Here is a 24,608-nt window from a genome sequence, read left to right as displayed (position 1 = left end):
TAAGTTCATTCTTATCTGTATATGAAAGATTCATTGAGCTTAGTGTCCTTGGAGTGGGCTTCTAGAACATTCTGTAAGGTACTATGATTTCTGGAAAGTAAAATGCTATGGTTTATGGAAAGAGGAATATTACACAAATGTCTACTTAACCAACCAAAGAGAACAATTTAACTAAAATGAGAGCAGAGAGAACTGGTAATGCTTACATTTTTACAGTGCTAAATTGAACTGTTGAACTAAGTTGTGTATTTTCTTTTTTTTTTTTTAAAGATTTATTTATTATATATACAGTATTCTATCTGCATGTATGTCTGCACGCCAGAAGAGGGCAACAGATCTCATTAGGTGGTGTGAGCCACCATATGGTTGCTGGGAATTGAACTCAGGACCTCTGGAAGAGCAGTCAGTGCTCTTAACCTCTGAGCCATCTCCCCAGCCCTAAGTTGTGTATTTTCAATTCTGAAATTTTTTTTCAAGACAGGGTTTCTCTGTGTAGCTTTGACTATACTGGAACTTTCTCTGTAGACCAGGCTGGCTTTGAACTCAGAGATCTGCCTGCCTCTGCATCCCGAGTGCTGGGATCAAAGCCGTGCACCACCACCACCAGCACCTGTCTTTTCAATTCAGAATCTTTTATCTACTCTGTATCCTCTCTATTTGCCCTCAAACTTAAGTGCTTTAGGAGAAGTCTTTAAGTATCCAAGACTCCAAATTTCTATGGAAATATCAGGTAGTGAGTGTCATAGCAGAAACAGCTTCTCATCATTCTTCGGAGATACTCTCCTGCCTGGAGCCATGCTTCTAACAGAGTCGGCACTTGAAAGGATGGAAGACACCATCAAAAGTACAGAACCAGGCAAACAATCATTATTTATGTCAGTTACTGTGACTCTAGAGATGGGAACCAGTAGCTTAGGAAGTAAAGGCCATAATGTGTCTTGTTTGACCAGCCAGAGTTTAGGAACTTAGCCAGTTCCTGGCCACATTCACCGTGGTTTAAAACAGCACGTAACTGTTTTCAGAGTTCGCATCGCCATGCCATTTGACATCATGGAGTACAGGAGGTATTAGCACCCAAGGTGACCTGAGCTTCTCCCTCTGTGCTTCCACGTTCTGTTTCCTTCTGATACATGAATTCTTATCTATAGCCTAAGACGTGAATAGAAATAGAAACTCAGGACTTGGGAATTCTGTTGGGCACAATAAGAGGGGGGTGTTGTCTAATCATCTGTTGCCTCTTAATGAGTCTGGAAGACAGACTACAAGCCCACACTCTTCTTAGCAGATAAGCCTGTACCCCCAAGTTCATGCTAGTTCCCTGCTCACGTGACCTAGGCTGGATAGTTTGTGAGTCTCCAGGATCCTTCTCAGTGGTCTGGCATGTCCATTGTGAGCTCTGTTTTGGGTAGTCCTGTCTGTGTTCCTTGATGTAATATTGCTGAATGTAATACTAAGGATAGGCAGTGCGGCTTTTTTTCCCCCACTTGAATTTCAACTGATGAATAAGACCATCTTTTTGTGTGTTTCTGGCCCTGTGTCTGGCATGGAGTTGAATCCTTTGAAATAGCAGATACTATTTTGTGTTGCTTTCATATCAGGCAAAGGAGAGGGAAACTGGTCCTCAGCCAAGTCTGTTTCTGTCCTTTGTAGTCTTTCTACCAAAACATGTGTCCTGCAGCTCTATGGCAGTGGGCAGCCTCACTTTGACTCTATCATCAGTAAAGCATACATGCTCCTTGCTAGAGGCAGGATTGTGAAGAAACGTGACCAGAACTTGGCCATATCATAGCAGGTCTAGAGAAACTCATAGTTTCTTCTCATAGTTGTTGTCATGGTTTGGACAATTGACCAGGCAGTCCAATACAGACCATACAGTGATTTTTTTATTATTTTGATTATTAATTTTTATTATTTCACTGATACCTACGGCCCATGACAAGGTCACTTTGGCTTTTAAAAAAGTGTTTATTATGTCATATGATTAAGATCAGTGCAAACCTTTCTGATTTGCTCATTTTTCCTGTTTTTCTGATATGTTCTTGTTCAGGATGGAGCCCCCTACTTTTCAAATCATATTCATCAACTTGTAAACTTGATTCAACTCTCTTTGTATTAGTGGCACCTCAAAATCACCTTAATATTTAAAATTTAAAATCCATGTTGTTTGGCTGTCTTCCTGTGAGTGGAGGACCATGTTAAGGGAGCTTGTCTCATATTAAACTGAGATGTACAAGCTGTAAGTGAAGATATAGTACATAAAATACAGGCAAGACTTCCTTTATAAGGTGAGAGAAAAAGAAAATGCCAGAAAGCAGCCTAACCAAACTACTAGTGCTTCCATAGCCTTGGAATACCAATGTACAAAAGAAATAAAGAGTTCCGTTCCTGAGAGTCTAATTCTCTCTTTTAAAAGTACATAGCACTAGATGAAACATTTACGGATTAACTTTAACCCCTTTGAAAAATCTGGAAACATTGTGTTCATACAGTGACCATTTAAATGATTAAAAAGTTCAAGAAGAAATTGATAGTGAAAAGTGAAATGCTAACTAAGACTGCATTGATTTCCACCCAGACACTACAGACTTGAGGGAGTATTATTCTGGTTTAACTGAGTCTAGTCTGAGTTTGATACTTGGATCTCAGGGAGGAACCAGCTAATGAAGGAGCCCCAGATAATATTGTTGTGTAAATATAAAATCTGGACCGTGCTATTCTTAATGATTGGCAGATTTTTATGATCTTGACCAGTATTGGTCTAATGTGCATTTATCATAGTTTATCATTGCCTCAGTAGTCCTTCCCTCCCTCCCTCTCTCCCTCCTTCCCTCTGTCTTTCCTTTGAGTAGACTCTGAATATGTAGAAATAGCATTCGTGTGGAGTGTATCACACAAGGCTGCTTCCCATTCCTAGGTCATCAAGGCCTTGCAGAAGGTTGACCGAATGGTTGGCATGTTGATGGATGGCCTGAAGTACCTGAGCTTGGATAGGTGCCTGAACCTCATCCTCATTTCAGACCATGGTAACCTGACTTCATTCATTTGCTCTATAGATGAACCAGTGTTTTTTAAAAGGTGGCTTGATTGACTCTTGTTTCATTATTTCTACTGACTGTTATGGGTAATACATCTTTTAAAAATGCCATTTCTTATGAATAGTTTTTAGGGAAAACACACTAAATATAAAATATGAGTAAAGCATAAAATTAAAGAAACTTGTGAACACACCAGCCATACCCTATCTAATTTCTGCTTTAAGAAAACTCTACATCAGAATTTAAAGTGTTAATGACCTCCAGCATAAAATTTAACTTTAACTGGGACACATTCTTATGTATTTCTTCAATTTGTTTTAGCATGGTAAATCTGACTTTGGAGGTGGTAAATATTACTTTTATTTCTGTTTCTCACAATATAGTTTATTGACAGTTTTAATTTAATTAATTATTTGCAAGCATACACATGCACCACAGTGTGCTTGTGGAGGTCACAGGGCAACTTCGGGGAGTCAGGCTTTCTTTCCACCATGGGTTCTGAGCTGAGCTATGTCATTGGTCCCCAAAATGCAGCTTTTGTGATACATGATTATATACAGCTTTGGGACTACAGAATACCATCCATGCAAGAAAATAGAAACTAGGTTCTTTCTGCTTTGTTTTGCTAATATTGCTTGTTTTTGCTTCAGAAATAGTTAGCGAGCTCTCTTAGGAAACAGTCTTAACATATTGTATGTTTAGGGATCTCATGCTTCAGACATATACTCCAGTTCAATATGAGGTGATTTGGGGTAAATCACCCTCTTCAACTGTGGTAAGACATCATAATTTACTCACATGGTGATACCATAATTCGTCAATAAGAAGGAACACTTAAAATTAAAATTTGGGGGATGAAGGAACAGGAACATATATATTGAAAATTTGGAGGGATGGCTCAGCCATTAAGAGTGTTAATTGCTTGTGCAGAGGACCTGGGTTCAGTTTCCAACACTCACATCAGGAGACTTATAATCACATGTAACTCCAGCTCAAGGGTTCAATATCCTCTGGCTTCCTCTATATACATGTGGTATATATACACATGGAGGCACACACACACACACACACACACACACACACACACACACACACACACACAAATATAGTGAAATATAGTGAAAAATATGAAGTTGTGCATGTAGCTGACATTTTGTGTCTTATCAGATGTTCAACTTTTATGAGCACTGAATTCTATGTGTATATAATCAGTTAAATTCTGGAAGTATGGAGTGGCCAAGGCAAACAGAGCTCTGTGAGATCGAGGCCAGTCTGGTCTACATAGTGAGTTCCAGGAACAACATAGAGAGACCTTCTCTCAAAACAAAACAAAACAAAACAAAATAGACAAACAATAACAACAAAGAAACAAAAACAAACTCTGAAAGTGAAAGAAGGCTTTATGTGTTGCTTTCTTTAGTCATGTTTCAACATGTTCTGTGGTTTACTTCTCCCAGGCATGGAGCAAGGCAGTTGTAAGAAGTATGTGTACCTGAATAAGTATCTGGGGGATGTGAACAATGTTAAAGTTGTCTATGGACCTGCTGCTCGACTGAGACCCACTGACGTTCCAGAGAAATACTATTCATGTGAGTGGAACTATTTGCTACCCTTAGACAGCACTAGTGAAAATGTATTGCTCTACATCAATGTATATCAGCCATAGGAAAGCATGATTAAATCTCCATGCAGATATTCTGTGCTTAAGTGAGTTTTATCAGAGTGAAGATAGCTTAACCACTTTACCAATTTTATATTCTTGGACTAAACATTATTTGGTGATCTTAATATAATTTCATATGACAATTTATGCTTTATTTATTAAGTCTTATACACTGCTTATGAGAAAAATCCAGCTGTGTTTTTAAAGGTTAGATAATGAATGATATGCCATTAAAATAACTCACATCATTTTAAAGTCATATTATGTTATGAAGAGGAATGCACCAAAAATTATGCATTCTGTAGACCATCATCAGTTCCTTTACTAAGAAATTATTTTCTTCAACAATTTCCCAAAGCAATAGCATGCATCTTTTCCACAGAGTAAGACCAGTAATTTCATCTTCTCTCCTGACCACATGGGAACACAAACTGCCAAGGCATGATTAAAGATATTTATTATTGCCAGGTAGTGGTGACGCATGCCTTTAATCCCAGCACTCGGGAGGCAGAGGCAGGTAGATCTCTGAGTTCAAGGCCAGCCTGGTCTACAAAACTATACACACACAAAGATTCTTATTCTGCAGATCAAGCTCACTTCTGTCTTTAAGATCTACTGCCCCCACTTTGGTTTACATCTTTGGTTTTGTTTATATTTTTGATATAATTGGTTTTGCAATGGAAAACATAAATATATTTAAATTATCAAAATTGGGTTAGGTTTGGACTCTGTAATGAAATAAATTTCAGTAGAGATGGTTGAATATTAATGAAGAAAAATACATTTCATGGCAAGAAAATTTTTGTGCAGATATATACAAACCAGGGGCTCCATATCCAAAAAACAAGAAATTTTTGTTTTGTTTTGTTTTTTTAATTGGAAAAGTAATACAACCATATCCAGAGAGAGGTTCCATGGAAGTCCCTTGACCCAACCCATTGTGGATTAAAAGAAAAGAAAAGAGGAAAAGAAGAAAAGGTGTCTCTTTCAAGCATGTTCAGATATTTTTATTGTCATTATTCTTTAAGTAATACAGTCTAATAACTAGCTGTAGTTCACTTGAATTGCAAGGCATTGTCAGTAATGCAGGGATGATTTAAAATACACAGAGAGATCATATAAGTTATATGCAAAGACTGCATCGTTTTGTAGGAGACTTGGCATCTGACAATGCTAGTATCTCTGGGAAGGCCCTAGAGACATTGCTCGTGGATACTCAGGGGTGACTGTGCCTGGATAATAACCTGTTAGAAAACATGTAGCTGACATTCCTGGGTGACATTTGGCATGGAATGGCTGAGATTAACATATATCGACGGACATTCCTGGGTGGTGTTTGGCTACAGCTTCATTCCAGTTAGGGCTCCAAATCTCCCAGATTAAAGCAAAAGCTGTATATCGATTCCTCTATCTACATACAGTATGGATTCTTGTGTCTGGGTAATTTTCTCCAATTTATGTAGAACCAAATAGAGAAGTCAAGGAAAATTAGAAAACTGGACTGTTACTAATATGTAGCACGGAGTTCACTAGGCCAATCTAATGACCTTACCTTTACACTCAGCTTTTACACCAATCTACGTGCTCTCTCCTTTGTGTTGGTTTTATTTGGAAATTCTAGAACTGTCATTGCATTGTGAAATATACAAAGAGAAAAAAAAAAGTAATTTCCTTCTCTACATCACAACTCATTTCTTCTCCTTAGGGCCAACTTGTTACGTTTGGAATATGTCTTCCTAAGTATTTTCTATAATGTATCGAAAACATATGTTTTCATTGTTACACAGTAAAGTTATACTAGATCTAGATGGATATACAGATAGATGTTTGTATAGATGAGTGTATGGATGAATAAACAAGCAGATGTAGATGAATGGGCAAGCATATGGATGCACAGATGGATGGGTAGATAGATAATGTATTAGTGTTCTTTTTATGTACCAACGTGACACCATTTCTTGGCCATCATTACAGAGAGGTATCTAAGGATTTGTCTATCCTTTGCAGTGGCCAAGCAGTGATGTAATGAATGAGCTGTTTGAAATACTTATTGAAATACTTTGGGGGCTGGTGATATAACTCCACTGGCAGAGAGCTTGCTTAGTTTCATGAAACCCCAAGTTTGATCCCTAGTGCCACATGGACTGGGCATGGTGACACATGCCTTTAGTCCCAGAGTTGCGGGCCAGAGGATTAGGAGTTCAAAGACATCCTCCACTACATAATGAGTTTGAGGCCAGCCTGGGATACATGAGACCCTGTTTTACTCAAAAAAGGCAAGAAAAATATGTTTTGATATTTTGTTGATGAGTTTGAATGTAACAATATAATATCTGTATCATTTGTATTTTTAATTGTAATATATCATTAGCTATTAATTCTTTTGTTTGTCCCTTTAGTTAATTATGAAGGCCTCGTGAAAAATCTTTCTGTGAGTATCTTAATTTTTTCATTAGTTATTGCTATTTTTGGTAATATACATGCCAGGACATGGTGTCCCGCTGAACTGCACATCCTCAGTCTTGGTTTTGATTTGGTTTTACACTACATATCTATTTTAAAAATACATTTTTGTTTGAGTGCTGAGTTTTGTATATATTATATTTCATATTTGATACACTTTAAGTATTAAAGTTTTTTTTAGAGTTGTATTTAACAGGGCATGTGAAATAAGTATATCAGTTGTAACTCCACTGTAGCCTAATGACACTCTAAGAGTCCTAGGACTCTTACTCAGGAATAATTATAACACCCTATGAAAGTTTCAACTACCATTCAAATTCTGTAGCTAGCAAGAACCCTTAGTTTCCTACCAGTACCTGTGTGTTCCTGACTGGCAGGTAAAATGTTTGTGAGTAAAGCCTATCTGCTGAAGTTAAGGGATTTTTCAAGAGATATGTATGCCCAGATGACGAGAGAATAACAGTTTTTTTTTCCTTCTTCTTCTGCAACATCAGTGCCGGGAGCCAAACCAGCACTTTAGGCCATACCTGAAACACTTCTTACCCAAGCGCTTGCACTTCGCTAAAAGTGACAGGATCGAGCCCCTGACGTTCTATTTGGACCCTCAGTGGCAACTTGCGTTGTAAGTTTTGTAAACATCCTGGGCATGCTCAGCCTGCTCTAGTATCCATTCAAGGTGAAGACTGGCCCCTTTCTAACATACATATAAGATGTTTTTCCCTCTAACTTTCTAAACATTTTGAATTGGATAATTCTGTGAGCTGCTCAGTTCATTATAGGAAATTTGACAGGACCCTGAACTTGTTTTTAGCTTTCTTTTTCCACTTATGACAGCTGAAAATGTTTCTAGACATTGCTAACCATCTCCTGGGGAGAGATGATCAGTTCTACCTAAGAACCGTTGCTCTGGCTGCTCACATCCATGTTGATTGTTTCTAATGATCTCCATTAATGTGTTACCACTTACCACTGTGTCCCTTCTATACAATAGTCATTTCTAACAACCCTTCCAAGGCCGCCAGTTATGAAAGCACTTTATAACAAGCAAGTATCTTTATTATATGTAGCTGCTCTTTTTCATTTTCTTATACCAAGCCATCAAGAAACCCCAGCTTGATGGGGTACTCACTAAAATATTTGGATGATTAATATTGTTCATATCCTAATATTTGACCATTAAATCTTTTGGTAGTCACCCTTAAAACCATCCATTAATTGTGACAAATGCCCCTGACAAACAATACCTAAGCAGTGAACCACAGTTCTGTCACTGCAGTTTCATTCTCTCCACCCTATTAGAGAGCTGGGCGTTTAGTCCAGAAGATGCATCTTGAGCCAATCATTACCCTCGGGAGGTTTGGTATATAGTGACTATTTAAATACTAAAGATGAGGGGTGAGGATATAGCTCAGTGGTAAAGTGCTTGGCTAGGATATTCAAGGCCATTGGTTCAGTCCCCAGTACCTCCAATAACAACAAAATACTACATCTGAGCATTATTATAAGCCTCATCATTATGGAGATTTTACAAATCTACATAACCTACAGGAGAAGTTGCAACCCAGCAGAATAGAGATAAATGGCATTTTTTTTTTTGCAGTCACAGCTGCACAATTAGCATTCTAAGCTCCTTCCATCTCTGTGCCAAGGTTTGGTCACCTCTGTCTTTTGTTTCATGAACAAGTCAGCTCTGAACGATATAGTATAAAGGACAATACCCAGGAGTTTCCAACCCAGGTGGTTTTATTTGCTTTAAATTGATTTACCAACTGTCACTTGTTCTTTATGAACAAAAATAGTGGTGTGGTTGAAGTTTCGTTTAATGACTAGAATTACTTTACTAATTTGTTATAATTTATAATATAATATTATGTCATGTCACAATTTAGGAATCCGTCCGAAAGGAAATACTGTGGAAGTGGATTTCATGGCTCTGACAATCTGTTTTCAAATATGCAAGTGAGTATTCTCCACTTTTATAATCCTCCAGTAGGATTAACCTGAAGAAAGTCAGATAAATGAAAGGTTGGTTGTAAAGACCCAGACTGGACATATAGTGAGTGAGACAGTTACTGAGCTTTTTTCCTTTAGGCGGAATTAAGGAGCTTGTTAGTAGTTTGTATTCATGTTTCCGTGGACATGGGATTTACTGACCTCTTTCCTAAGTGTCTAATGGTCATTTTGAACATATCTGTGCTCCATGAACTATTTTGGCTCATGGTAAAAAGTCAGTGATTTGATTGATGAGAGGTTATCATGATTATGGTCTGAAAGGAGGTGACACCTGACTTTTGTCTGGCACTGTGACATTTTTCTGAATCTAGTTGTAATAATGATCAAATTTTCTCTCTCTAGCACTCTGTGAAGTGGGCAGGGTGAAGTGTTTGTCCCATATCATAGATGCTCTCTCTAGCACTCTGTGAAGTGGGCAGGGTGAAGTGTTTGTCCCATATCATAGATGGGAAAAAAATCCCAACTATTTATTTCATCTTTCATTCTGTTCTGATCATCAAGCCAAAGATTGTAATAAAAGTAAATGTCCTAGGTCTCTTTAAGTTATATATACAATGAAAGTTAAAACAATATCCAAGGCTGCCCACTGGGCATGGGGTCTCAATTATATACATATATGTGTGCATATGTACATATATGTGTGCAGTGCAGACAGTATAAAATTTTGATCAGCTACACGATTAAACTGTTATTATCACAGTTAAACTGATAAGCTTTAACATTTCTGGTGAATTCAGGCTCTCTTTGTTGGCTACGGACCTGCATTCAAACACGGCGCTGAAGTTGACTCCTTCGAAAATATTGAAGTCTATAACTTAATGTGTGGTAAGCGTGAGCAGCACATTCCTTCTGCAGACAGGTGGGGTAGACGGCGCACACTTGGCACCTCTGCGGGCATGCGAGTGCAGTGGGAGAAGATACTTCCATTTCCGTGTTCCTTTCCCTGACTGAGAGCCACGGGAAGGCTATGCAGAGCATGCCGCCCAATGACGTGCCTATTCCGTTTATACAGCTTGTGGTAAAACACTCAGAGCCTGAGGCTTAATTTTAGGACATTTGATTCAGCCGTGATGGAAACCGTTGAAGAGTATGAGGCAGTGAAAGGTTTCCAGAAGGTGTGGTGTCTGTGATATTAATGCTGGTTGAATGGATGGCACCGTCAATAAACATAAAGGAAGAGCCACAATGAGTACCGCCTGCTTGATTCATGACTTCTGAATTGGTATATTGTGGGATCCAATGCCGTTGGCCTCGGTGGACATCAACATTCATGTGCCCACACTTAACACATAGACCCACACATACACATGGTTAAAATAAAAGAAGACAGGGCTTCCCTATAGAGTCCATGGCAGTCCTGGAACTCACTGTATAGACCAGGCTAGCCTCAAACTCAGAGATCTGCCTGCCTCTGCCTCCTGAGTGCTGACATTAAAGGTATGAGGCATGTGCAATCGTGTCAGGCTAAAATAAATCTTAAACAAATTAAAAGTTCAGGAATTTTTATGGTATAGCACTATGTCAGTATTAGAACACCACAATTGGGATGGAGAGATGACTCTCTAGTTCTTCCAAATGACTCAGATTCAGTTTTCAGAACCACATCAGGCAGCTGCAGGAGATCCAACGCCCTCTTCTGGTCTCCACAGGCACCTGCACTTACACACACACACACACACACACACACACACACACACACACACACACACACCCCTACAATTTTTAAAGCATAATAAAAAACTTTATGTGGGTAAAGGAACCACAGCTTTCTATAGCTTAAAGCTAAATATGTTGTATCTTCATTCTAATTAAATAGTAAGAGAATCAGATACATTGGATTTAAAACAATAAAATGAAACTCATGGTACAAATCAATTTGTTTGATCTTGAAACTTCCAATTAACTCTTTACCATTCTTGGAACTATGCAGATTTGTTGGGTTTGATCCCAGCTCCTAATAATGGAAGTCATGGCAGTCTTAATCACCTTCTGAAGAAACCCATTTACACCCCAAGTCTTCCCAAAGAAGAGAGCTTCCTGGATTTGTGTCCAATCAAATCACCATCCAATAACCTCGGCTGCATGTGTAACTCCTGGGTAGGTATGACTGCAATGCTTAACAGCACTGTGTGTGTGTGTGTGTGTGTGTGTGTGTGTGTGTGTGTGTGTGTGTGTGTGTAGAAAATGCTACAGAAACAGCTAAGATGAAATTAAAATGTAGAAAATTGGATATAACACAGTTATTAAGCATCTGTATGTTTATTATTAAATCTAAAAACACATGCAGACCATTTATTAGACATCTCCCCATCTAGCTTTTTTTTTTTTTTTTTTTTTTTTTTTTGGTTTTTCGAGACAGGGTTTCTCTGTGTAGCTTTGCGCCTTTCCTGGAACTCACTTGGTAGCCCAGGCTGGCCTCGAACTCACAGAGATCCGCCTGGTTCTGCCTCCCGAGTGCTGGGATTAAAGGCGTGCGCCACCACCGCCCGGCCCCATCTAGCTTTTATATTTTTAGTTGTTTTTATCCCTTGGTATTGCGATCCCTTGAGGGTGTGGTGAATTCTAGAGGATTCCTTGAGCAGAGTAAACCCATCTTATTGAATGTTCATTCTCTAAAATACAGCCCAACCTAGTGCAAATTTGGGGGGGTGTTTTTTGTTCAAATGGATATAATACTCGATGTCCCATTTTCATTAATTGTAGCTGCCCTAGTCACAGTGCCAACGTCCTTGTAAGAATGTAAAAGTACCCAGTAATTCCTGAACCAAATGAGCAGCGTTCATAACGTTAGTAGATGGAGTTTATTTTACGCTTCCTCTTGTTTTACTTAGACCTGGAGTAGAGACGAGAACTGTAAAGCAGATTTATAGTTTTTCATGGCTGCAGATACTTTTGTCCTATTTTAACAGTTGCGGGTCCCTTTTCACCCTCCTCTTCATAAAGAAGGAAGACCTCTGACTTACACAACACTCTGTACATGGGTGTTGTTGTTCTTCTTCTTCTTCTTCCTTGGCTTAGTCAATGTTACAGAAATGCTACTGTACAGAATTAAAGCATGTCTCTCTCTTAATCCTTAAAAATCGTTTTATGAACCTCTTTTAGATTGCGTCAGTGGTGGACTTTGAGAAACACTTTAACCTGACCCTGGAAAATGGTAAGGCATGTTACACTTGGATCTGAAATCTGGAAGTGACAGAGAGTTGTTGTGGAGGTGGAGTAGGGTGGGGAGGTAGGGGGATTCTTTACAAAGAATTAATAAAGTAAGGAAATGGGGGGAGCTGTTTGATGAGACATAATTTTCTTTGTCAGTCTACCCTGTTAGTCATAGTGCAAGAAATTCCATTTTACACTGGAAAGGTGTGCACCCTGTTTCATGAAAGCCATGCTTCTCTTTCTGAACGTGTTGAAAATGTTTTGAAATTTTGAAATTTTTTGTAGGTCTATAGGAAAGTTTAGACTTCCATTTAAAATACCTGGTAAATGTCTGTCTCCTTAATGTAGGATGATTTATCTATCTACAGTTACTTCCTCATCATTTTTAATGAAGGTTATGATTTTGTAGGCAACAGAGGCAATATTTCATAATTGTGGCCTGGATTCTCAGAGTAGTTTTGCTGCAACCTCTGATCTTTCAATGATTTGACTGGTATTTTTCCTTGCTAGAACAAAGTGGTCAATTCTGCGTTGATCCTGACTTGAGCTGGTCTATGTGAGATCACTCTTGTAACGATTGGGGTTTGGGCAATCTTTTCCCCAAGGTAGTACAACATGTGGTAAAGGCTGACAATTTGGGACCTGGGGTGGAGGTGAGCTTGTGGGCTCAGGAGCAACACGATAAGGAAAGTGTTTATTCTCTGCAAGCTGCCGTCGCCTCATCTGTGGAACAGGTGGAGGACCTATTTCACAGGTGTAGGAGATGTAAGAAACAGAATGAAAATAGTTCCGCAAAGCCCCTGACACTTAGGAAAAAGCCATCAAACCGTTGTCTGCAGTGTCCTTATTTCAGCCCCTTGTTCTTAAGCGTTCCCTTCAAATATCCACATATGTTTTCTTCATCTACTAATTACTTAGCGAAGAGTAGGTAATTAACATAATATTAAAGAATTTCAGGGGGCTTGTGATGCAGTTAAGTTGGTAGATCTCTTGCCAGCATGCATGAAGTCCTGGGTTCAGTCTTCCAGTACCACATAAAATTAGGCATGGTGCCATACACCTGTAATGCCAACACTCAGGAGGTATAAGCAGGAGCATCAGAAGTTCAAGGTCAACCTTGGTCACACTGACTTTGAGACCCATCTGAGCTACCTGAGACTGTCTGAAAAAGATTTTTTTTTTTGTGTGTGTGTGTGTGTGTGTGTGTGTGTGTGTGTGTGTGTGTGTGTGTAGGGTAAGTCCTGGCTAACTAGAATTTCTAGTAATTTAAGTTTGTGTCCTCTTGTGATACTTTGGTAGAACATTGATATTCCAGTAAAAAAGTAAAGTTTTTGTGTGTGGTTCTGTACGTACTTTGCAGTATTTGTGATGGTTTTTACGGTTGAAAGCTAATTTCTCCATATGCCTCAAAAGAGGAGAGGGCTGGATGAGTGTTCCATTGTATAGTACCAAATAACATAAAGTGTGGTTTTCTTTTCCCTTTCTGACTGAAGCAGAGGCTATTGACCTTAATACCGTACCGTATGGAAGGCCCCAACTTCTGCAGGAGAAACACAGTGTCTGTCTTCTTTACCAGCAACACTTTTTGAGTGGATACAGCCAGGACCTCCTCATGCCACTCTGGACGTCTTACACCTTCCTCAGTAATGCAAGTATCTGTCACCTCTTGCACTGTGTTGAAAGCAGCTTGCTTGTGTTAATCTGTTGCCTCTTCCTGAAGGAAGAGAGTACTGAACAGAGAGTCCAGAAAGTTAGAGGGAAGTTTTAGGTCTACCACTATTTATCTGTGTGGCTCTGAGAATCAACTCCTCAGTAGCTGGTTTTCCTTTATCCTCTTTTACCCCCTATTTTTAATATTGTGTGACTCTGGTTTACAATCTAAGGAAATCAGATTGGCAATCAGTCACAATTATTCTTTTCTAAATGCGTGGCTATATGAGTACATGGATTGTATTCAACTGACCAAATCTAAGGTGGTCTTGAGAGCTCAGCCCTGTCACTGCCTCCCATCTGCCTGAGGATCCCAGCCCAGACCAGGAGGCATTTACTTCCTCTCTCTGCTCCTACCAACAACAGAACAGTGGGACCTTGAAAACAGCATGTGCAAATATCCCAGAATAAGACTACTGTCTCACTCACTCCAGCCCCATAGTGCTTAGATGGAAGGGGAATTGTAAAGGAACTGTGGGTGATTGGTAAGACATCAAGATGCCCTTAAGGGATTGAAGAGAGCTCCATTGAGGGAAGCAGTTAGACTTAATAAGTGAACTTAGTGTTAAGCTCTCTGAGACTCCTAAATAAAAAGATAGGGAGCTGGGCGGTGGTGGCACACGCCTTTAATCCCAGCACTCGGGAGGCAGAGCCAGGCAGATCTCTGTGAGTTCGAGGCCAGCCTGGTCTCCAAAGCGAGTTCCAGGAAAGGCGCAAAACTACACAGAGAAACCCTGTCTCGAAAAAGCCAAAAAAAAAAAAAAAAAAAGATAGGGGTATGTATATATGCATATCATTTCTATTAAAATGTTTATTTTATTATTATGCAAAATTTCTTGAGCATTTAAGAATTTTTTTTGAAGGTTACCTTCAGTCACTTTCTTCCCTTTGTAGCATGTAGCACTCACCATGTTTGGTGAACACCAGCTTTGTTGTTACTTATGACCTTTATTTGTGATGGTCATTGATTCTGCTTGAATTTTGATTGTTTTTTAATCTACGCAAAGCTATGTGAAGTCACATTCCTTACGACCCCCGAGGGCTTCACCTTGGTTCTCAGTGGCTTCTCCTCCCTCTCTCAGCAACTTTTAGCTGTATTTTTGGATATGGAAGATGGCGTAGAATTTCTAGAAATCGAAATGTTATTTCCTACAATGCCTAAAATTGTATAAACAAAGCATGAAGCCATCACAGCCAAAGATATGTGCATATATAGGGATTTATAGTCTTACCACTGTAGAGAGTGTTTGTGCTTCAGTTAGAGAACATCTGTAGACAAATGGGAAACTGGAGAAGAAGGTTGTGACCCCATGCCTGGGCAACACCGTTTGCCTTTAATTCATTCGTTAGCTTCCTTCGCTGCTCCATGTCGGATACCTGCTGACTCTTCACTATTTGTTCTTCAGGACTCTCTCTCGACAGATGACTTTTCCAATTGCTTATACCAGGACCTTCGGATTCCTTTTAGTCCCATCCATAAATGTTCCTTTTATAAAAACAATTCCAAGCTAAGTTATGGGTTCCTCACTCCGCCAAGTAAGTACCTCCCCATCTCTGCCTCATGGCTCTCCCTTCACTTAGCTTCTGTCTTTGCTTACTTACAAATCTCTCTTGGGTCTGAGGACGTGACTCACTGCTGAAGAACTTGCCTAGCATGTCCCTGGGTCAGAGCAGCAGCAGCAAATTAAAAACATCAACAATGAGAGTAATAACATAAATCAGTGAGAAATATCTTCCAAGGATTCTGTGGCACTGCGCAGAGGAGGCTTTTTATTTACTAGTGAAAATTATACGTTAGGAACATACTTGGGAAAGCATTACAATGGTCTAAGGCTTGAATGTATATTTATTGTGTGTTGGGGGAGTAATTGACCTGGTGCAAATACTTCAGGTAGATGACTCATTGGGAGTGAAAGGCTGCATCTGGATCTTAGGAAGGGTGTACACACAGCTTGGTTACTATGAAGGTGATTGGTGAAGGAAGCAGGTGAAGGAGGAGCTTTCATAGCTTGCTACAGAGCCTCTAGAATGGCCCTTGTGAAGGCATGGCTCCATTTCTAAAGTGACAGATTTGGATGCTAATGAGAAGACTCTTTAAAGCCAGCCTTAAAAGTCAAAACTCAAAAGTGCCAGATGCCCAAGCCCTCAGCTTCCAGTTCAGCTCCCCCGTAAGTGTCTGTAGGCAAAACTTGGCTGTTGGAAGGTAAGAGAGTGAGTCCTGGCTCAAGGCAGCCTTATGTGGCATGCTGGGGCAGACTTGTGGGTTGTTTTCTCTGGATGTGCTGAAGCCAGCACTTGAGAGCTTCCTTCCTTTGACTGTTATAAACAAAGTTTAAGGAGTTTGTAAACACAGAATTCTTTCAGTTGGAATAAAACAAATAAGGTTAAAGTTTGAAAATGTATGGTTCGGGACTTTCTTACTTTAATTTGTGTCTCTTTGGTAAATGATCAGCACAAAGAAATGAGTTTACATTTTTATTTTTCTAAGGAACTTGGCCAAATGTACTGCGTTTTCCTTCTCCTAGACCTGGGGCAGGTTTAACAGGCTTCAGGTGACAGTTAATTTTTAAAAATGCTTCTCTCTCCACCACAAGAAATTGCAAAATGTTATCTGTGCTGTATGAAAGAGTTCTTTTCTTTCTTTTTCTTTTTTTTCTAGGACTAAATAGAATTTCAAATCAAATATATTCTGAAGCATTGCTTACTTCTAATATAGTGCCAATGTATCAGAGTTTTCAAGGTAAAGACCTTTAATGATGGTTTCAGTATATGTAGATTTAATTGATATGTAATAGGATTTATGGACAATGATTTCAGTATATGTAGATTTAGTTGATAGGGAATAGGATTTATGGTTTTGATTAAATGTGCACTTATCAAATACATCCTTCAAAGTTTAACTCTGAAAGTACTTGAACACAAAAAGCGTTCTATATAGTCTAGTATCTGTTTGCTTTGTATTTAAATATTAGAAACATTTTTGGCAAAAAAAAGTGTAAGGTTTGCCCTGTAAAGTAACCTAGTGATTATAATAAACTAATAAATCAACTTTCAGTATGGTTCTTTATTTAAGTAAGTTTGTGAAATTATTTTTATTTTTAAAATGAATAGATTTCATGGCATCCTTAACCATTTTAGTATCTGATGCCTGTAAGAGTAAAGAAGCATTTCTACTTAGACTTATGATCTAGAATATCAAAATATGCCATTTGTAAGGACACCTCTATGTAGATTTTTGCGTGTGACACATGTATATTTTCAGAGGACAAATTCAGATATCAGTAGTGAGTCTAAATCCTTGTTGCTGGTGCATCGGTGCTTAATGGTTAAGACACGTGATCATGACCTCAGCTCAAGGCACGTATTTCCAAATACTGAGACGAGTTGAATCGAGTGTTTGCCCTTCAGGCTCCTCCAAAACCTCAAAGTGAGCAGTGGAGGAATTTGGACTTGACACTAAAACGGGAGCCAACGCTGACCTAGTCTCTAGTTATCATCAGAAAGACTAACCTTGCTCCGTGTCGTTAGCCGCTTCCACACCGCCGTGTGGCCTGTCACCATGCTTTTGGAACTCCAGCAGCACCTTCTCTTCTCTTGCAGTCATATGGCGGTACCTCCATGACACCCTGCTGCAAAGGTACTCCAGAGAAAGGAACGGCGTCAATGTCGTCAGCGGTCCCGTGTTTGACTTCGATTATGATGGTCGCTATGATTCCTTGGAGACCCTGAAGCGGTAAGGACGTATTTCAGTCCTAAAAGTAGTCCTCGAGGGGGATTTTCATCTACTCAGCAGGTCCTTTTCTGTACGGCACAATTCACGTGCTCATAGGAGACTTTTTTTTTTTTAAATCACCCAGGAGCCTTTGAAATCTTTATGATGTATTTCAATATATTACTCAGTTTTCAATCAAATCATTTTTTTTCAGTGAAACAAGTCATGTCTCCCCCATCTGATTCAGTAGAGCAGTTCATGAGCGCTGTGTGAATGCTAACCCCGGTTTAAGATTTCTGTGTAATTGATGGTCAGTTAGAAGCCAAGGCTGAGAATGGTACCGGTACAGCGACAGAAGTCCAGAGTGGAGGAATGAGAAGGGACACAAAGATGTAGTGCCTCACGTCTGATGGCCTTGAGTTAACAACACAGCATCAAGCCATCTCTCATTGGATGGCAAGGACGGCACCACCGTCATGAAGAAGCTATCAGTGGAGCTGGTTTTATAAAATGAGAAGGGAGAATATTTTATAACCTGGTTGATACTTTTTGATTCTTATGTGGGAAGGATGTGTAGGGAAGGGGTCAAACCCTGCACAAGTGAGACAAACGTCTGCCACTGAGCTACATGCTTACCCTGGTTGGTCTTTATTAAAGCAGTAGCTGAACCCCATTTTCTTAAGAAAATTTGCTCCTACAACCACAAGACAGATACCAAAGATTCTACTGAGATTTTCTGAGATTTTTTCCCCTCACAGAGAACTCTTTTACCATCCCATGACAAAACATCTGGGAGTATGTCAACTTGTAAAATATATAGTTTTTAACTGTGTCTACTATTTGGGGATTTTTGTTTGTTTTGAAATGGGGTTTCTCTATGTAGTCCTAGCTGTTCTGGAACTCACCATGTAGACTAGGCTGGCCTTAAAGTCAGAGATCCATCTGCCTCTGTGTCCCTAGTGTGAGGATTAAAGGTGTGTGTGCTACCACACTCAGCCAATTTAGCTGTATCTATCGAGACAGAAATTTTTTACGTAGCTGGCCTGTAAGCCATGTTGTAGAGGGTGTAGAAGAGAACATACATGTCTCCCACTAATAGCTTTAGCCACTCTCATTTTCAATCTGTTTTACATGCTATGACTGTAAACAGGATCATCTTTGGAAAATAGTGATGTTACTACCTTAAGTTTTGAAAGATGCTCAACAAATAAGCTCAGGGTTAAAACAGAGCTACAGTCTTAATGACAAGCTGTGGTTAGTTAGATTTTTTTCTTTTTAGTTAAAGTTTGGGGATAAAATAGAAATTCAGTCAAAGGGATGGAGAGCTCATGATATGTCCTCTCTGAAAGGACTGGAAGAAGACACTTTGGTCCATTCTCTGTAACTATGTGGCAGACAAGGACCATCCATATTGATCTAGAGGTAGAATATTGGTTATAAGAGTTCAAAGATGAATATATGTGTATACATATGTATATATATGTATACGTGCATATATATATATCTACTGTCTGAATATTCTTTAGGTAGAAATGGAAAAAAACCCTAATTTCAATAGAAAAAAGTTATTTGAATATTCTAATTATTAGCATCAATCTTTTGGAATATTGAGACACCATGATTATTTAACTTCTTTTTTTCTTTTTTTTTTGGTTTTTTGAGACAGGGTTTCTCTGTGTAGCTTTGCGCCTTTCCTGGAACTCACTTGGTAGCCCAGGCTGGCCTCGAACTCACAGAGATCCGCCTGGCTCTGCCTCCCGAGTGCTGGGATTAAAGGCGTGCGCCACCACCGCCCGGCTTATTTAACTTCTTATAACATGCTTATTTAACTGAATTTGAGTTTTAGATATGTTTGATTAAAAGCAAGTCCTACTGATTTGCTTATTAAAAGAAAGATAGATTTTTTTTTCTTTTCTTTTTTTTTTTTTCCCCTGAGACAGGGTTTCTCTGTGTAGCTTTGTGCCTTTCCTGGAACTCACTCTGTAGCCCAGGCTGGCCTCGAACTCACAGAGATCTGCCTGCCTCTGCCTCTCAAGTGCTGGGATTAAAGGCATGCATCACCACCGCCTGGCTAGATATTTCTTAGTGAGAGTGTATATTGCATGTTTTACAGAAACAGCAAAGTCATCCGCAGTCAAGAAATTCTGATTCCAACTCACTTCTTCATTGTGCTCACCTGTTGCAAACAGTCCTCTGAGATTCCCGTAGAGTGCACAAACTTAGATTCTTCAGCCTTCATTCTGCCTCACCGGCCTGATCACCTCGAGAGCTGTCCGGTAAGTAGCCTTCCTTTCCTCCCTCACACATTGACACGTACATAGTGTGTGCGCCTTACATTGCTCTGGAAGAAACACAACTCCGGAGTGTACATGAGCTTTAGAACTGCATGATGGTGTTAAATGTGGTCCTTGTTTTTTACTATATATTTATGTAGAGAGCATGCATGGTGTGTGTGTGTGTGTGTGTGTGTGTGTGTGTGTGTGTGTGTGTGTGTGTGTGCTTGCGCGCACGTTCATCTGTGGGCATGCATGTCTTGGTGCACAATGCATGTAGAAGCCTATGGATATGTATAAGGAGTCCTCTTCTTCCACCATGTGGGATTCAGGGATCGAATTCAGGTTGTCAACCTTGGTGACAACCTGATGGTCCTTAAATCGATCTTTGAAAATGACACATCTTTGCAGAAGACCACCTTGTTCTTAAAAACATTAAAAATTTGGTCAGAAACTTCTCCTATGGCCTAGTTGCTAAAGTCTAGATTGATTTGTGATAGGAATATTCTTGGATTCTAAAACTAGACTTATAACTCCACTCTTATTAAGTAGTTTTAAAGTTGCAATCAGACAGCATTTAAATAAGCCTCTATATGTAACATTATGAGAATCTTTCCTATTGTATTTATCATTCCAATTTTTTGGAACAATTGTTTACATTCATTGTTTCTTTTCCTTAAGAGATTAAATTGCCATTAAATACATCAATTGTCCTTTATGTTTTAAAAGCCCATAGGAATAACGTAATAAGTATTAAACATTAAGTATGTTCTGGAACAAATAACTGAAGCATCAATACAATGACTTAAGTGAGTGGCCATTTTTTCCTATGACAGGAAGTTTAGTGGTATATAGTCTTGGTGCAATGCTGTGAGTCAGTGATATCATCCAGGACCCAGGCCATTCCTCTCTTCTGCCCCATCACACCTAGCATGTGGCCAAAGCCCACATGAACTCAAAATGGTTCCTGATTTTTCGATTTCACATTTTAATTCTGCACCAAGCTGCTAAAATAAAAAGGCCCACCCCCAATTTATCCTTTCATCAAAATGATGTTGAGTGGCATGAGTCAAACACTCAATCTCTCTTCTACTCTACCATTCCTTTGTTGATGGAAACATTGATTCCAATTCTTTAATGGCGACATACTTAGAAGATGCTAAATATTGGATCTGATCCAGAAAAAGGGTTATTTTAAGGCATGTCACACGTAGTTACTGATCCTTCTATTTTACCTCTGAAGGAGTGACTAAAGATTTGTTTCATTAGCCAGAAGAAACAGACCCTTTATGTCTACTTGCTACCCATTCCTATGAATGTTGGAAGAAATGCAAACTACCCACTGACGAGGCGTTCACAGATTTAGCTGCTCTTCTCAAAGCCAGAGTAAGGGTTGTGGCAGAGAGAGGACTGAGTATTAGGCAGCAGGAAACTGAAGCTTAATGGGAAATGGGAGGTTGCTGATCTGCTTTGTATGGGAAAAGTCTGTCTATGATTTTTCAACTAATAAGTCCCAAGAATGCATCGGGCTTTTAAAACAATTACATTTATTTATAATGTATGTGTGTACTTGTGTGTGTGCAAATGCCACGTGGATCTTAGCAAACAACTTTCAGGAGTTGGCTCCTTCCTTCTCCCACATTTGTCCTGGGAGTGAAACTTGTGCAGCCAAGTTTGGCAGCAAGGGCCTGTACTGCTAAGCCACCTTACCGGCCCTATAGGCTTTTCAATATATGTCTTTGACGGTTTCCCATGGCCATTTTCAGAAACACCTATAGCATAAGGATGTATGATTTCTGTCCACATTATCTGATTTAACCATGATCTCTACTTTCATTTTCCAGGAAACGCCCCTTTGGTTCTTTCCTGATCTCATATTCTCTAGGTCTTTACTCTCTTCAGAAATGAAATTGCCTTTTACATATTCCCAGCCCCATTTTCATGCATTCATAAAGCTAACATATTCCTATGGGAACTAGAGTTCATGTAATAATACAGTTGCTCACATCTTTATACTCGATCTTTAAAACCACCCTAGCACAGGGCCAGGAGTGATGGCTCAATAGTTGGGAACACTGGCTACTTTTCCAGTGGCTCTCGGTTGGATTTGTATCACCCACATGGCAGATAGCGACCGTCTGTAACTCTAGTTCCAAGAGATCTGATGATCCTGTCTGCTGTGGTGCACAGATATGCACGCAGGCAAAACACCCATACATATAAAATTTAAAAGTAAATAGAACTCAATAAATAAATAAATAAACCACTCTAGAAGAATACGGTAAAGGAGTACAAACGCACTTGTCAAGTAGTTTTTCTGTAGAACAGTCATACAACCAGAACTTGTATCCACATTTTTTTTCTCCCATTTTCTTCTCTACCATGCTATATATGTAGTTTCCATTTTCATGTTTGGTTTTTTGTTTGTTTGTTTGTTTGGTGTTTCAAGATTAGGGTTTGACTGTGTAGCCCTGGCTGTCCTGGAACTTTCTCTGTAGACCAGGCTGGCCTCAAACTCAGAGATCCGCCTGCCTCTGCCTCCTGAGTGCTGGGATTAAAGGCGTGCTCCACCACTGCCTGGCTTTCTGCTATTTTTTCAAGCCCCCAGGAATGCAACCATCTGTTCCCAGTTTCCTTTCTGTCCCTCAAATTTGATACATCTCATTTAACAGACGTGTATGTCGTATTTACTGGGAAATATGCTATTCAAAAGTGTGCATCATGCCTAAAATGGATCCTATGGCTTATCATCTCACAGCCCCAAAAGTCCTCAGTGACTAGGCCGGGAAGAGGGGGATCTTATTGGGAAAATGGACTGAGTGCTCTCTGGTGACACTTCTTCATTTTTCCAACCTTCTAGCATGGGAAGCAGGATTCTTCATGGATTGAGGAGTTGCTGGCATTGCACAGAGCACGGGTCAGGGATGTTGAACTCATCACTGGACTCAGCTTCTACCATGAAAGACCAGAGTCAGTTTCAGACCTGTTGAGGTTGAAAACACATCTACCAATCTTTAGCCAAGAAGACTGATTTTTTTTAATAAAAAAAATGCACCATACATCTTTTTTGAGAGAATCTTACGTTTTATACAGTCCTCTACACTTTTGCATTGTTTGGAAACTGTCATGTGGAGTTAAAACTGGGAATCCTTTGTGATGCCTACTCTGGGCCCATGGTGTGACACTCAGCACATCAGCAGGGTGTTCCTGTCCTGTCTCGTGCAGATTTCCTGTGTAAGGATTAAATGCTTTATTAACACACTGGGAGTAAAGACACTTAACACCTGGAAGTGCTCTTGGGACTCTCTTAAAGGAAAAGGGGCAGTGAGCATGGTCTAGGGACCTGATGTTGGAATCTTATTATTTGTAATAAAACTAAGTAAAGGGTAGTCGGTGCCACATTAAAAAATAGAAAGTGGTTCTGAATTCATTTTAACTTGGAGTTTCAGTTTTAACTAAACTTTTTTTGAGGTCCCATTTGAGGTCTGTCTTTTCTGTCTCCTCCGCCAAAAGCCAAATCATTAGTCTCATGCTTTTAAAACAAATCGTGATGGGCTCTCTTCAGATTTAGTGACTTTGACAAATTGGACTTGGATGGAAAATTTGTGAGTTGAATATGTCTAGCTATTAAAAAAAAATTGGACTCTACGTTTGCACACGCACAAAGATAATCCCTGTCATCTTCACTAGAAATAAACAAATACTGAAAACAGCCCCGAAAGGGATTTTCTCGGGCCATTTAAAAGTGGGCTTTATTTGGGTGAAACTTTAGAGGACTCACTGGCACTTGCAAAGTGAGATTTTTTCCCTGAGAAGAATGTTTTCCTCCGCACAAGGGGCCCCACCAGCGGGAGAAGGGCTTTGCCTGCTTAGCTCTTCGGTTTGAAGTTGTGCTGCGGCTCTCAAGAGACTGCATCACCCATCACTTAGCATCTTCACTGTGGACATGGCAATAAGTAACACAATGAAGGTGATTTCTCCTCGGCATTGATGGTGCCCTTGTTCCAACCTGTGAACTTTCAAAGGCTGCGTTAAATTGTCGGTTTCCTGGGTCCATTTTTGGTATAGTATTAGTCTGCCAAGGATTTTCATACATCCTTCTTAGGATAATCATTCTTTGTATCATCCACAAAGACGTTTCAAAAATAAAACTTGTAACCCGAATTTACTTAATAACTTGGAAAGTGTCGTTTTATTTTAGGTCACATTCTCTTAAACTCTTGTGTGTGCATTTTTCAGTCTGTTCTTCCTGTGGTCAGGTTTAGTATCTTCTGTCATTGTGTCTAATGTTTTGTTTGTTTTTGTTTTGTCTTTTATCTTACTCATTCTGCTGTTGAACCTTCCCATTGGTTTTAAACATGTTTATTTGTTTTTTTCTATTTGCTGAGACTATTTTTCAGTTCCATTGAAAATCAACATTTTCACTTGTTTGGTGTGTGTTTACAATGGCTTCTTGAAGCATTTTTATGATGGCCATTGTACAGTTCTCATTGGGTCATTCCAACATCTCCGATGTCACTGTTTGCATCATTGGATAGTGGGTTTTTCTTTTTTCACAACATATTTTTCTCCTAATAAGTAGTTTT

General features: G+C 39.4%; 1 protein-coding gene across 2 annotated transcripts in view; it reads left to right on the top strand.

Annotated features, from left to right (window-relative positions):
* Enpp1 (ectonucleotide pyrophosphatase/phosphodiesterase 1) overlaps positions 1–24,189 on the top strand; it is a 64,931-nt gene extending 40,742 nt beyond the window's left edge. The window contains exons 12-25 of one of the 2 annotated variants that reach the window (XM_052751192.1): positions 2,915–3,023; positions 4,493–4,624; positions 7,098–7,129; positions 7,656–7,783; positions 9,051–9,120; positions 9,912–9,999; positions 11,105–11,271; positions 12,277–12,328; positions 13,824–13,975; positions 15,444–15,573; positions 16,697–16,777; positions 17,638–17,770; positions 19,863–20,025; positions 22,883–24,189. In XM_052751192.1, the coding sequence (XP_052607152.1) occupies positions 2,915–3,023; positions 4,493–4,624; positions 7,098–7,129; positions 7,656–7,783; positions 9,051–9,120; positions 9,912–9,999; positions 11,105–11,271; positions 12,277–12,328; positions 13,824–13,975; positions 15,444–15,573; positions 16,697–16,777; positions 17,638–17,770; positions 19,863–20,025; positions 22,883–23,053 (1,608 nt within the window). In that variant the 3' untranslated portion in view covers positions 23,054–24,189. Of the gene's footprint in view, positions 1–2,914; positions 3,024–4,492; positions 4,625–7,097; positions 7,130–7,655; positions 7,784–9,050; positions 9,121–9,911; positions 10,000–11,104; positions 11,272–12,276; positions 12,329–13,820; positions 13,976–15,443; positions 15,574–16,696; positions 16,778–17,637; positions 17,771–19,862; positions 20,026–22,882 lie in introns of both variants that reach the window. The other variant, XM_052751191.1, reaches the window with a different exon arrangement.
* The last annotated feature ends 419 nt before the right edge of the window (positions 24,190–24,608 follow it).

This window comes from Peromyscus californicus, unplaced genomic scaffold, assembly GCF_007827085.1.
Source record: "Peromyscus californicus insignis strain IS unplaced genomic scaffold, ASM782708v3 Scaffold_22__1_contigs__length_63687245, whole genome shotgun sequence".
In the NCBI taxonomy this organism is placed as follows: Eukaryota; Metazoa; Chordata; class Mammalia; order Rodentia; family Cricetidae; genus Peromyscus; species Peromyscus californicus.
This window is presented reverse-complemented; position numbering and strand designations above follow the sequence as displayed.